Source organism: Podarcis erhardii (genome assembly GCF_964252035.2).
Source record: "Podarcis erhardii genome assembly, chromosome: 5".
Taxonomy (NCBI): domain Eukaryota; kingdom Metazoa; phylum Chordata; class Lepidosauria; order Squamata; family Lacertidae; genus Podarcis; species Podarcis erhardii.
The window spans coordinates 57,341,618-57,356,221 of record NC_138509.1 but is presented as its reverse complement, the minus strand read 5'-3'; the positions used below and the strand labels follow the sequence as shown (position 1 = coordinate 57,356,221).

The 14,604-nt window shown below is 44.0% G+C and overlaps 1 protein-coding gene across 2 annotated transcripts; it reads right to left on the bottom strand.

Annotated features, from left to right (window-relative positions):
- Window positions 1-1,518: 1,518 nt before the first annotated feature.
- KAZALD1 (Kazal type serine peptidase inhibitor domain 1) lies at window positions 1,519-14,186 on the bottom strand. Of its 2 annotated transcripts, none has more exons than XM_081864014.1 (5): window positions 13,990-14,186; window positions 10,271-10,870; window positions 7,809-7,969; window positions 4,028-4,175; window positions 1,519-1,915 (listed from the first exon to the last, which is right to left on the bottom strand). In XM_081864014.1, the coding sequence occupies exons 2-5, from the start codon at window positions 10,806-10,808 to the stop codon at window positions 1,818-1,820; spliced, it is 945 nt and encodes a 314-aa protein (XP_081720140.1). In that variant the 5' UTR covers window positions 10,809-10,870; window positions 13,990-14,186; the 3' UTR covers window positions 1,519-1,817. The 2 variants fall into 2 exon arrangements, with proteins under 2 accessions (XP_081720140.1, XP_081720141.1); XM_081864015.1 differs by lacking the exon at window positions 13,990-14,186 and adding an exon at window positions 10,974-11,106.
- Window positions 14,187-14,604: the final 418 nt, after the last annotated feature.

Genomic DNA, 14,604 nt, shown 5'->3' with positions numbered 1-14,604 from the left:
AAACAATCCATTTCCAAGAATCAAAAGGAGCCCATATGAATCCTATAAAGAGACCATTCTGTTCATCTCTTGTTTGTTGAAAATCCTGGTTTGGCAAAGGACTACCCACCAGCTCTTCTGAATGAGCATATCATTTTATTCCTGGGGGAGGCACCCAGAAACCAGAGTTTCATCTAAGGATCTCAGCTGTGAAGGACAAAACAGATGTGTACACATCCTCAGGAGCTGCTCCCTCAGGACTTTTGATGAGACCTGAAAAGACCTTTTGATGAGACCTTTTGATGAGACCTTTGAAAACCCAGTGGGAAAGTGGATCTGTCCGCTAGCACTTCAGGAAATACAATGCTTTCCACCCTGCCCTGCTTTTGATTTTGTTAGAAAGCAAAGGACAGTAACAAATATAACAACACAAATGAGATCACAGATGAATCTGTACAAAAGGCTTGAGAGACGCTGCTGCATATAAGTCAGGCCTCCAGTTGCGCTTTAAAGTGAGATTCTCCCAGGTCTGCTTTATTTTCAGGAGTGAGAATTGTGGTTCTTATTCAAAGGTCAATCTTCTTACATTGCTGTACACCAGGGATGGGGAACATTTTTCGGCCAAGGGCCCCACATTCATTTGTGGTTAACCTTTTGGGGACAGCATACCTGTGGTCGGTGTGCTCAGTCACATACCACTGTCCATCCAGGCAAGTAAGAGTTGTAACCACAGTTAAAGGACACATTTCAGCCAGATAAAATCACTAGAGGAAGATACAGAGCAGGACCAGTGAGGGTTGGGACCTGGGCAGAGCCCTGAGGATTCAGTGGGCTGCAGGGATATGCATCCCTACTGTATACCATTGTAACCTATCCGCACTGTCTTCAGTATGGAAGAGTTGATCATGCCAGTGTATTTGCATAAGAGGCTTCGTATCTAATGCTACATGTGAGTGGTGGTTTCACTTTAAAATCGTCAAGGCATTCAGCTCATATGGCAAATAATGTCTCAGACAATGACACTGCAGTTGATCTGGAGGGCAAGAGCTGATCCAAAGTGAGGAAGCAGACCAAACAGAAGTACAGATCAAGGCTAAGAAGACAACTTGGAGTCTTTAAGGTAAGGAACAAAGGAATGGTGGGCAGGGTAGAGAACAAGCGTGTGGAGAGCATCTGGAACAGAAGAAATAGGATGGGTTCTCATCACAAGAAGGGGTCTCATAGCTTCGTCTTTTCTCCAGAGTCTGTGCTGTGCCATCAAATTGTCTAGATGAAGCCCTGGTCTCTGATCAAACTAGTCAAAATATCATTCATGCAATTAGTATTTGCATAAAAAAAAAATTGAAGTATGGGAGGCAATCTGGATTGGGACTATGGTGTGGAGGGGTTGGGGGGTTTTGTGCTCCCCCCCACTCATATTATATTCTCAACTAAGGATCTTGTATCTGCTATCTGCATTGAGGATAAAGCCTCTCGTTTCCTCAAGGGGAAGTTTACATGAGTGTTGAGACATGTGAGGTCAAAGAAACTATATTCTCCAAAGATGATCAAGGTACCATTTAATGCCCATTTGCTCTAGGATCAGCTAAAAAAACAAAACCCCTCTTTCCACTTGCTTGTTGTCCCCTTCACCTAACAAAAGAAGGGGTCAAATGATTAAATACATAAATCTTCCCCACCCAAAATTAACTGATATCCAAACTGTCCATAGAAAATTTTCAGCACAAAGGTTCAGTACTGGCTATCTCAGAGGTCTGCAGTAGATGAGGAGGCAAATGTTCAAAATGGAATAGATGTACATTGCTCTTCACTTTGACAGCTCCCTCATGCATGTGCCATCAGTAATAGTCATATGAGTCATCGTCACTCTCCATGTCATCGTCTGGCCCTAGTCTGGGCATCTTGGGCAGGGCCAATTCGGTCATGTTCAGCTGATCTGCAAGTACAGGGCACAAAGCAAATTATTAGTCCTTGTACAGTGTTTGTATTCTTTGTTATCTATCTATCTGTAATGGTTCTAGGGGTTGCTCGTGCGTAAGCCGGCTGTATCTCCCCGGCTGGGTGCAAACACCTGGCTGGGTTGCCTAAGTGAACCTTTTCTGTCCAGACAGCCACTCACCCGTGGCTGACTCAATCGCTGGCAGAATCCGTCAGTGGGCGTTTCTTAAACTTCTTCCAGCAAAGAAGCTCTTTGATGCCTAGTCTCCTCCTACTCTCTCTGCGCGAAAGCCTTCTGCGCAAGGAGGGCGTGGGCAGTGGAGGACCCCTACTCTCCCCGCTGGTCCCGGGCAAGGAGTCATGGGACCGCCTCGCCGCTTCCCCCATCTGCCCCCCTTCTCCACTGGTGCTACGCTGATTCTCTTCCCCAGAAGATGGGCTGCTCCTCCCGATCCCTGGACGCTCTCTGGAATCCCTCTGGCTTTTGCTCTCTCCCTCCGGCACTGATGGCAGTTCCCTGACACTATCCTTCACCACTGTGGGGATAGTTGGATGTTGTCCATTTTACAAGCAGCCAAGATCAGGGCTGGCCCAAGTCTCAGTTCTGCTGCCTGAGGTGAAGGACAAGATGTCACCACTACCCCATTCCATGGGCAGAAACTTACCAGATTGACAGCTGAATATTACTCATCCTTGGGGGACTCAGTGCAGGTCCCATGACACACCCTTCTCTATTCTCTAACACAGGAGAATAGCTGGGACAGGGGTTCAGAAAGAATTGGCTACCATCCCTGTCCACATCTCAGCATCCATTGCTTGAAGCAGCTGCCTCGTCTGACAAACAACTTGTCAAACATTTTATCTCCATGTCTTTGTCTGCATTTCTTTTCACCAAACCAATAAATCAACCAAGCATGCATGTCACAAACAATAGCATGCTTAAGCTAATATTTGGTGTTAACTGTTTTTGCAGATATTTTAAATTGAATGCTAAAGAGGGATATCCTGATACAATGAACAAAAAATAGAATTTGGGCCCAGAAGTCGTCTGCCATGGAACTGTTAACTCTGTGTTGAATTGTGACCATAGAGAAGAACTAAACATTATGGAAGCACATGGTTTTCACTGAAACTGGGAGCCCCCTGTTATGAACCCACTTGTTCCTTTGTAGCATGTAGTTCAACTACCCTCATATCTTGGCAGCATTACAGTGGTGCCTCGCAAGACGAAAATAATTCGTTCCGCGAGTCTCTTCGTCTTGCGGTTTTTTTCGTCTTGCGGAAGCACCCCTATTAGTGGCTTAGCGGATTAGCGCTATTAGCGGCTTAGTGGCTATTAAAGGCTTAGCGGCTTAGCAGCTTAGCGGCTAAGCGGCTATTAGCAGCTTAGAAAAAGGGGGGAAAGCGAAAAAAATCGCAAGACTCGCAAGATGTTTTTGTCTTGCGAAGCAAACCCATAGGGAAATTCGTCTTGTGAAGTGCCTCGAAAAACGGAAAACCCTTTCGTCTAGCAGGTTTCTCGTCTTGCGAGGCATTCGTCTTGTGGGGCACCACTGTACATTACCTTTTTGAAAATCCCTTTACACACAGGACTTGCTGCCACTAAAGGGGGTGGGGAAATGTTGATTGAAATGAGGATGTAATCTAGGGGAAATGGACACAGGGCTGCCAGTTTTGTTGGCAACCATGTTTTGGTAATGTGTAGTTCTGCCCTGAGTGTGAGGTAATGGTATTCCATATACCTGAATTCCTTTTATTTAGAAAACACTGTTAACAACATTTTACTAAGGACTAGATTGGTATAGTCAGTAGTTATGGATAAACCATTTGATTCTTTTTTAAAAAAAAAACTTCAATTGTAACGCAGTTGGTTACACAGGATATATGAAACACTCCTTGGTAGTTAAGGAGCACTGGTAGCAGGGGTTGCCTGAAGAATATCAGATCAGCGGTTGCCTGAATAATATCAGATAGCTCAGAAGAGGGGAAGACTAAAGAGACATTGAAGATTTGCTCTCACATATGGCAAAGGGTGTTTGGTGTGCTGGGCCTGAAATGTCAACACAATGAATCCGTCAGGAGGAGGCAAGGAAGAATAGGAACTACTTACCAGGAGTGAGAACCATGAGGCTGGCTGGAGCTGCCACCTGCCCAACGTTGTTCCTCGCAAAGCAGCGGTAAGTCCCCTCATCAGTTACTCGCACAGCTTGAATCTGCAGCCAGCTGGTCACCTCATATTTCTGAGGGCCTCCCCTAAACTAGAGTTAATTATATACCAACAGGAGAGACACAATTCCATTGTTAAAAACTTTACAGCAAGTGGATTGCTGCCGAAATCTCCAATGGGGAGTTATTGAGACAGTCCCTGTATCACAGATCAATCAATTCAGGCATATCTAAGATATTCGTTGCACAGTCAAATCTCAGTTTTAGCATCGCTCCATTTGCCCTCCTTTCAAGTGAAGCACTATCACGTTCTCTGAAACATATTTTCTTGCACAAGCATATCTTGTCATTTATAAATGATAAAAGGTGTCACATAGGACACCTTTTGTTATTTAGAAAGCCACACACCTGGAATGCAAAAGCTGTTGACTCATTTTCCTGTTCTAAAGCAGGGCCAATAAGACTGAATGTTTCACTTTAAAAGGTTTCCACGACCTCTGAGGCATGCATATTTCTTCTTCATTATTTGTCTTCCTATAATTTAGACCCTTTTTCTCTTTTCCTAATCCCAGCAGTTAGAGCAAACAATTAGTCTCTTTCTGTCATCTCTGTACATATTTGGAAACTGTAGGATTCCACCATATTCCTTGTTCTCACTTTAAATGGGATATTCCACCATCCTGAGTGTTTGGGTACACATAAACAAGAAAGGTGGCCCACTTCTGGGTTTTTAAAAGATGTACATATGCACACACATTTCACACTTGACGCATACATATTTTGTACTTGTGTATTTTCTAGGACATCTCAGCCTGCTGTGAAATACCAAGTCTCCCCTCACCCCCACTCTGAACTGGAAAACAATCTAAATTCCTTGCAGATGTAGCAAACTGTACTGCGGCACACTCTCTCTTTTCTTTTAGAGCATAAATCAGAACGGACTGGAAAGTGACCACAAACTGTCTTCTTGTTTCTCAGTCTCCTTTGTAAACAGGATACAAGCAGTTTTCCTCAGAAAGTGAATGTACAGGCTCTGTCTTTCTCTTTCTTTTGTCAACTCAGTGAGCACAGAATCACATCCAAAAAGTGATGTTACCTCACCAATGGGCAGAAATGCATGAAGCACAGAATTTAAAAGATCACTCTGAAATAGTCATTTGCTTATCTAATAGCAGCACAACACTGAAACAAATTCCAGAATTTGTAATGTCTTGGCAGGGACTGGGTTTGTGGAGTCAGTAGGAGAGGGACTGCTTGCCATGGATTGAATCAAAAAGCTTTATATGGGACTCAAAAACTTCACTCTCAATTGCTGAATGCCACACCCACATCCCCTTTGATTTCTCGGCTCTTAGAAGATTATGCCTACATACTTAACTATATGCCTACATACATATAGTTTTAAGATGAGGTCTACAAACTTTTAAAATGAAAACTAGGTTTCTCTGCATTCTTACAAAGCTATACAAGTCTGTGCAATAGACTAAAATATGCAGTCACAAAGCAGTAGATTACCTGATTAAACTGGGAAACCTAACCTTAAAATAAGGATCCTCCAGTGGGACTGACTGATTTACAGCACAATCCTGGGCGGGATTGCCAGAATGTAAATACTACTGTGTTTGATGAAGACCGCTTCCCACCTGCCTAGGATTTCCATTCCATTTTAAAGATAGAATCCTAAAGTTGTAGGGGTGCATGGGGATTTAGGGGTGCATTAGGACCTTGGTAGCATGATCTGGTTTAATACCTGCCCTCACACTGAAGATTTTTCTGCGCAATATATTCCATAATGTTTCATTTAAACTGTTTTTAATTAACTCGCAGAAAATGGAGTTTCTCACTGGAGATTATTCCATTGTTTCAGCTTTTCCCTGTGGGAAAGCTGTTTCTGGTTCCAGTTTTCATTTGTTGGGTTTCATCCCCGATGTGTGGTCCAGCAAGAAAAAGCAGTCAAGGAAAGTGACTTGAAATTCATTCTAGCTGGAAGATGCCATCAGAAGCATAACACTACTTTCCCCCTGCCTGAAACATGGAGCTTCCCCAAGCTTCTCAGTCCAGCAGTGATGTAGTTTTCGCCTCACCCAAACATTCCATACAATAATAATAAAGATTTGTAGTTTCTATAAAAGTTTCCCAGGACTTCCTTACACGCCCTTTAAATAGAAGGGTATACAAGCGGCTGCCCTACAGCCTCTCAAGTTCTATTTTGGGATGGACCTCCAAGCCTGTTAACCCTTCTGAAGATAACTTGGTGAGCCTTTTAGGGTTATGCACAGTGAGTACAATATTCCACATCTGCCATTGTGGATACATATATTATTCTTCCTCAAAGGGGAACAGTAAAAAGTAGAAGATAATTGAACTTCACTGTAACAAAGGAAATGTACGTGCAGGGATGCAACTGTTTTTTCAGCAGCAAAAAAGACATACAGTGGTACCTCGGGTTACAGGTGCTTCAGGTTACAGACTCCTCTAACCCAGAAATAGTACCTTGGGTTAAGAACTTTGCTTCAGGATGTGAACAGAAATTGTGCAGTGGCAGCGCAGCAGCAGCTGGAGGCCCCATTAGATAAAGTGGTACCTCAGGTTAAGAACAGTTTCAGGTTAAGAACGGACCTCCAGAATGAATTCAGTTCTTAACCCGAGGTACCACTGTATTCTGAAGAAAATGAAACTTCATCTGTGGCATATCTGTGGTAGGCGGGCAGAAGACCTAAGGTCAGCCTACCATATTTTTCGTTCTATAAGACACACCAGACCACAAGATGCACCTAGTTTTTGGAGGAGGAAAACAAGTCCCGCTTGGACTACTGCAATGCGCTTTACGTGGGGCTACCTTTGAAGGTGACTCGGAAACTACAACTAATCCAGAATGCGGCAGCTAGACTGGTGACTGGGGGCGGCTGCCAAGACCACATAACACTGGTCTTGAAAGACCTACATTGGCTCCCAGTACGTTTCCGAGCACAATTCAAAGTGCTGGTGTTGACCTTTAAAGCCCTAAATGGCCTCGGCCCAGTATACCTGAAGGAGCGTCTCCACCCCCATCGTTCTGCCCGGACGCTGAGGTCCAGCACCGAGGGCCTTCTGGCGGTTCCCTCATTGCGAGAAGGAAAGCTACAGGGAACCAGGCAGAGGGCCTTCTCGGTAGTGGTGCCCGCCCTGTGGAACGCCCTCCCATCAGATGTCAAAGCGATGAATAACTACCTGACATTCAGAAGACATCTTAAGGCAGCCCTGTTCAGGGAAGTTTGTGATATTTTACTGTATTTTTGGTTTCTATGGAAGCCGCCCAGAGTGGCTGGAGAAACCCAGCCAGATGGGCAGGGTACACATAATAAATTATTATATTATTATTATAAGAAAAAAATATTCTGAATCTCAGATGCCAGAACAGCAAGAGGAATCGCTGCGCAGTGAAAGCAGCAATCCCTCTTGCTGTTCTGTCTTCTGTGATAGCTGCGCAGCCTGCATTCGCTCCATAAGATGCACACACATTTCCCCTTACTTTTTAGGAGGGAAAAAGTGAGTCTTATAGAGCAAAAAATACGGTAAGTGATGGAAGATGCTAAACATGCTATGCAGTTGCTAAAAGAAGGTAAATTAGGCCTGCCATATAACTGAGTAATCTGAGTATCTTCTGCTGAAAAATCCTTTTTCAGACCTGCCCCATAAACACAAGCCATTCTCCCCCTGAGCTCTTGCTGGAACTCGTAGCTCACCTGAACGGAGATGTGGGGGTCATCTCCAGGAAGCAGCATGTCCGATCCCTCCTTTCTCCATTCAATAGATGCCATGGGGTATGCAAAGACCTCACAGCCAAAGATCACATCTTGCCCAGTGATGTTCCAGATGTCATAGGGAGGCGATATGATGTGGGGCTCTGGAAAAGACCCAAAACTATCTGAGAGAAATAATCTCTGGGTTGCTTGTATATGAAGACAAAACATTTTCATGCTGGATTTTATAGATTAGTTCTCTCAGCTTGTTCTAGCTGAGATCTGATTTAGGTGTGTTTTCCAAGTAATCTTTCTAGTACATGATGTGATATTTACCTTTCAATTGTCAGCTTGCAAGCAGTGCCTGTGTAATTTTAATATTTTTGTTCAGCAACTAGCAATTTTAGGTGCTGCAGCAGCAACCACCACAATAATAATAATTAAGCACATTGTTCTGTACAACTGTTGCACTACACTGCCTTATTTCTTATAAACAGAAAAAAGCCAGGCTTTTTATGACTGAGCTGAATAGTCCTCTTCGCCATGCCCACCAGCAGTTGTTAGTCAAGCATGTGTTTGCATCATGGCACATCTGTGAACCACAGCCCTTGGCCCCTAAACGGTGGTCCAGAGCTTTGTCATACTCGTTTAAATGAAGTGCTTCTCAGGGAATGTCGCTTGAGTCTCATGTTGCAGCAGAAACGTGACATCCTTGTGGCAGCTGCTAATCAGCCTGCTTTACTGTCAGATGCTTTGGCTACATTTAAAGCATCCTGGCCCCTCTCTTCCTCCTGTTGTGAGGTTGGCTGCATGGGGAGGGGTCCAGAGCTCTGTGGTAGAGCATGTACTCTGCATGCAGAAGTCCCCAAGGTCAATCTCCAGCTAACAAAGGATTGGGTGCCAAGTGTTGGGATAGATAGATAGCTCTCTACTTGAGACCTTGGAGAGCTGCAGAATGGGTACTGTAATCCTTGATCAGTTCACCAAAGAGTCTCTGGCTAATTTCAGGCACCTTCTTAAGTTTCAGTTGGATCTTCCAAATAGTGTAGTGATGTGAGGCCAAATGTTAGCAATCCCAGTGACACCATCCTGCCCCAACACCTTGGATTTCTTCTATCGTTCCCCTCCAAAGGAATCCAGCAGAATTGCTCCATCTATTTTAAGATACGCACATGTTGGCACAGCCCTTTCTTTTCCGGACCAGACTATGCAACATGCACACTAAATAGCAATCTATTTTTTGTCCGAATTTTGTGATGTAGTCCCCAGGTTAAAAAAAAATGTACAAAAATGCAGATCAACCTGTATATTTTAGAATAAAATATGTTTAGAAAAATGTGCTTTGAGGGAAAATCAGGTTAGAAATGTGTTTCTTGTGGGATAGTAAATATTTAAAAGAGGGACACGGGTTGCACTGTGGGTTAAACCACAGAGCCTAGAGCTTGCCAATCAGAAGGTCGGTGGTTTGAATCCCCATGAGAGGGTGAGCTCCCGTTGTTCGGTCCCTGCTCCTGCCAACCTAGCAGTTCGAAAGCATGTCAGAGTGCAAGTACCACTCTGGCAGGAAGGTAAACGGCATTTCTGTGTGCTGCTCTGGTTCACCAGAAGCAACTTAGTCATGCTGGCCACATGACCCGGAAGCTCTCTGCAGACAAATACCTGCTCCCTCGGCCACTAAAGTGAGATGAGCGCCGCAACCCCAAAGTCATCCGCGACTGGACCTAACGGTCAGGGGTCCCTTTACCTTTACCTTTAAATATTTAAAAACATAAAATAATAATTCCTGGATTTTTCAATGGCATCAAAAAATATCCAGATGATATGAAATAGGCTGGAATGGACATGTGATTGAGCACATGTGAAAATGACACAGAAAAAGAAAAAGAAGACTGGTCTCACTTTGCCATTTAAGAGGCTTCTGGCCAGATGTTTAGGTTCACTCTAAGCACTGGAGATGTCGTCATAGGGAGGTGCCCCCTAACAACCATACAGGCCTTGTTTTCAATTACTTACTGCTTTTGGGAGAGGTGGAACCCCATGATCTTGGTCTTCACAGCTTTCCATAGAAAATAATTACAGTGCACTGTGAAGAGGTCTATGCATCTCTCTTAAGATGAGGTTGTACTTTGCATACAGAAAGTCCTAGGTCGAGGTTTAATACCTGGCATTTGCAGTTTAAAAAGCTCACATGGCAAGTGATGGGGGAGATCTTTGCCTGAGATCCTGGAACACTTTCAGAAGTCATTGTACTGGGCTCGAAAAACAAAAGCTTGAACTGGTTTAAGGTAGCTGTCAAAGCATTCCCCATTTCTCTTTTGTCCAGCTTAAAGCTGACCTTCTGTTTCATTTCCCAAATGCCCCTTTTTCTTGAAATGTAAATCTGGAGAAATGTCTTCTCATTTTATTTCCAAATCATCGCTTGCAGCTTCACTTGGAAATTTAGAGAAAACCTGCAAAAGCCTTACCTGATTCACAGGGTCCTTCATGGGCCACAGTGAGATTAGCCTCTGGATGGGAGTTATGCACCTCTTGAAATTTGCATATTTGGGCATAGGTCTTGCCATCAGAGCCACAGAGAGCCTGGCTAGATTGGCAAGTGCACTGAGGCTCAGGGACCTCACCGCGCCGTAGGTCCCCAGAATCAAGGCGACACTCTAAGTGATCCCCACACTTGCCATAGAAGTGGTTGGTATTGTCCAAGTCACAGATCTGGCCCTCCAGATTGGCACACTCCCAACAGCAGTCACAAGCATCCAGCACCACCCCAGCAAGGCAGCCACGTGGCGTGGGACATTCTTCCAATCTACATTGCACACAGCTCTCTCCCTCTTCCAGAAGCCTCTGCCAGCCACGCTGCAAGTAATCTGGGCCGACAGGCAGGGCTCGAGTGAGTACATCCCAGCACAAAAACAGCAAGAGAAAGGTGACTAAGTTAGCTGGCCGAGACATTCTCACAAGCTTTCGGGAACTTGGCATCCATTCATCACCCTTGCCAAAAAACATCCCTTGGACACTTGGGTCCTCAGCACCGGTCACTGCAATCTTCTCTACAAGGCCATCAATGCCTGCAAAAAAAGAAACAGAACTTAGAAGAGGGGGATATATTCAGAGACAACCACTTAATGAATCCCTGAGGTGTGGGGAAGGGTTGTGGCTCAGTGGCCGTACCTCCAAGTAGGGCTGAGAATGTCCCCTTCTTGTAACCCTGGAGACCTCCTGCCAATCAGTGTAGGCAATACTGAACTAGATGGACCACTGGGCTGACTTGGTATAAGGCAGTTTCTTGTGTTCCTGTGGAACTATATGAGGAAAGGCAATCCCACCCACCATTGAACCCAATGTATTTTGACTATACGTTATTTTAGCTTTACACGCTATCACCAGAATGTAACTCCCGTGAAAGATGTATATATAACTGCAAGATGTTTCATCAGGCAGACAGGAAAGTTAAACCTGAGGTATTATATCCAGAACAATAGTAAAAGCGCATTTCGATCATTTCAGATCACAGTTTATTTACAATTATTTTAGCATTGAAAAATATAATAGCTAACAGATGGTTATGGGCTATTGTTGTCCCAAGCCAGGAACTCAAGTCCTAGTCTATTTAAGCCGCTGTGCTTTCTCTGCCATAAGGCTATGAATGTTAATCCCCAAGCTTGCCTTTCATGTATATTGTACAAGCTTCCTTTTAGAACAAAGACTGTGAGGTCAATGAGGGAGCAGTCATGCTGTGAAAATATTCACTCAGCACGAAGTTATTCTTGTCCATGATCATTTTTCTAGGCTAGTTCATTCAAAATATTGGGGGTTGTTTGACTTCAGCCATGCGGCTGCCACTGAGACAGGGACATCTGTTGCATTGTATCAGGTAGTTAACAGTTGTTCTGAAAGAAATGGCCCTTGGGTAAGGAAGAGGGGATGCAATTGCTATTTCTGTCATTCACTTGCAGTTGCAGCCAATTAAGTGTCAAGCAGGTTCCCCCCCCCCCAGTACATTAAAGGTTCTTATCACCTTTACCACCCCCATTCCCACTCCTCCATGGTAATGTCTATTTCATGCCTCTTGCCTCCAAAAGCTAGAGTCCTAGATCCACCTACCTATTTTGGTCTAATAGACAAACAGATATATCCTCAGCAATAAATAAAATAACCCAACTCCTCTGGGCTGCTCTGTATCACTAGAACACACACCTCAGGTCTAAAAACAGAACCTAGTATTTCAGATGCTTTTTTGTACCATCTCTAGATTTCTCTGTCCATCCAGATCCTAATGACTAACACGACAACCTGCACCCCCCCTAACTTTGGAGATAGAAACCCCACTCTGTTATTATGGAAGTGCACTAATGAGCACTGCTAGCAATATTCTCACTTACAGACAAGCGCTAAAGAAAAAATTGCATGGCATTTCAGATGAAACTAATCCATAACAGAAGGAGTTCTATTGTTTTATAGAAAACACACTCTGTATAGCCCCGGGCATTAAGGGCTATCTTGTGACAGCCAAGCCTTCCCAGAATTGTTCTCCTTTACTCCCCACTCCCTCCTAACCACAAACATGCACATTTCATACCAGACCTTTAGTTAGCTACCATGATGATAGCAACTTTTATTGGTGAGCTAGAAATTACACTTCTGCCAACATACTAGGTCTTGAGACTCTGATGATAATAATACAGGGGGGAGAGAGAAAGACTCAGGACAGGTCTCTAGTGTTTGGTTGTGGATGAATTTTGCAATGTGTTTTATTGTGGATGATTTTTACAACATATTTTATTGCAGAGGAATTTTGCAACATATTCTTGACACAATAGTGGTGGATTTATTATATATCAACAGTGCTTCCCCAATGTTACCAAATTATTGCTGTCTGGAGGGACTACAGTGGGACATATGCAGGACAACACCCTGAACATCTGTGGTATAAAAACTTTTGGAATTTCAGCAGGAAGTTGCAGGATATGCACTGAATGGAAATGAGGCTGTATGAACACCCCAAAACATTTGCTGGTGGAAACAGTATTGAAAGCAAGATTGTGTATGACCACCCCTGATACCATCATTATCACAAATCATCATGAGCATGCAATTGAAAAGTTGTTTGGATGGGCCCTATGACGGCTCAATTGCTGTGAAGTTAAGGCTGCAACCATATGCACATTTACCTGGGAGTATGCTCCACTGAACACAGTGGGACTTGTTTCTGAGTAAACATGTCTAGGACTGTGATGTAAATAACAGTATGATGCTAAATATAATACATCAGAATGAATGAAGTGCTGTAACTCAGTTTCCAAACACCCTCAGGAATATTACTGTTCAACAATGTTATTCTCTCCCCGCTAATTGAAAACTTTGCTAGACTTTAGATACATCTTTAGAGGAACTTAGTGTAGGGGACCAGGGGAAATAATGAAAGCGTCAGGGCCCATAGAGACACAGCGAGCAGTGATTTTAGAGGCCAATTGTTTCATCCTTTGCCTGTAGACAGAATTCCTTGGACCCATCCCATCCATGACAGATGTTTATCCAACCAATGCTTAAATGGTTCCAAGGATATGTATCTCCTGTGGCTGAAAACCTGGAGCCAAGTTTGAAATGCTCGTTTTTCCAGAATTGACTCCAAGAGTTTCAGAAATCAGTGGATACCTTGAGATTTCAGGAATGGTCAAGGAGCTCATCGAATCATAGAATTGTAGAGTTGGAAGGGACCCTGAGGCTCATCTACTCCAACCCGCTGCCCCCATGCAGAAATCTCAGCTAGATCATACATGATAGATGGCCATCCAAGCTCTGCTTGTAAACCTCCAAGGAAGGAGAATCCACCACCTCTAATGGGAATTTGTTCCCTTGTCAAACAGCTCTTACTGTCAGAAAGTTAGTCTGAGCAGCTGGTCTGGAGGACCATGCTTTAACCTTGAAAGGAAGGTTTAGGAAGCTCCAGTACTTGAAAGTGTCTCACCATGAAAATATTTACCCTCCTTTATTTTAAATGCTAGACCTGACTTGAATTGCCTTGATCCAGAGAATCATGGTAATGAATATTCCTTCTTTTGAGAACTCCCCAGTTCCTTGCATACTATATACAGTAGACAATGTAGCCCTAAAATATCTCATATATATATATATATTTTAAAAAATCAGGCAGCTCTGCTCCCCATACAGTGGTGGATGCACCTACCTCCGCTCAGACTAGGCAAAGCCTGTGGCTGGTTCAAAATCCTGGTGATCAGTTGCTTCCAACGCCGTCCTGAATATCCCCTCCAACCGGGTTAAGCTGGATGATTTTTGCCTTTTCCAGTGGATTAGTTTGTCTGCATCTCTGCTTGGAATGAGGACCAGTGATGTCACAATGAAACGTGATCCCCTGATCCCAGCCCTCTCCTCTCTCCCGCCCCTCAACACACACAAACAGTACTACTTCCACCAAAGCCTGCCTGATTAGCCACTAGACTTGTTTTCATGCTGAATGGCCACGAGTGAAGCCCAGCAGAAACCTCCTTCGCTACTCCTGGCTCTGCTCTACGGAGAAACCACAATTGTAACTAGACACTTTTTTCACTGACTACTTAGGAAGCAAGCTCTAGGCAGAAAAATCCTTTTTTTTATTAGAAGTATAAACTGGAATTCAACATGTCCGAGGGGGGAGCTCAGAGTTCTTCGGTGGCAGATGTGCCTGATTTTTCCAAAGCAAAACATTCCACAGCAGAAGAGCCCCCAGAAACTCCTGGTGTGGCCCCTTCTGCTTGCTGTAAAGAAAAGCTGTGAAAGTGAGAGGTATTTGGGGAAAGTGATA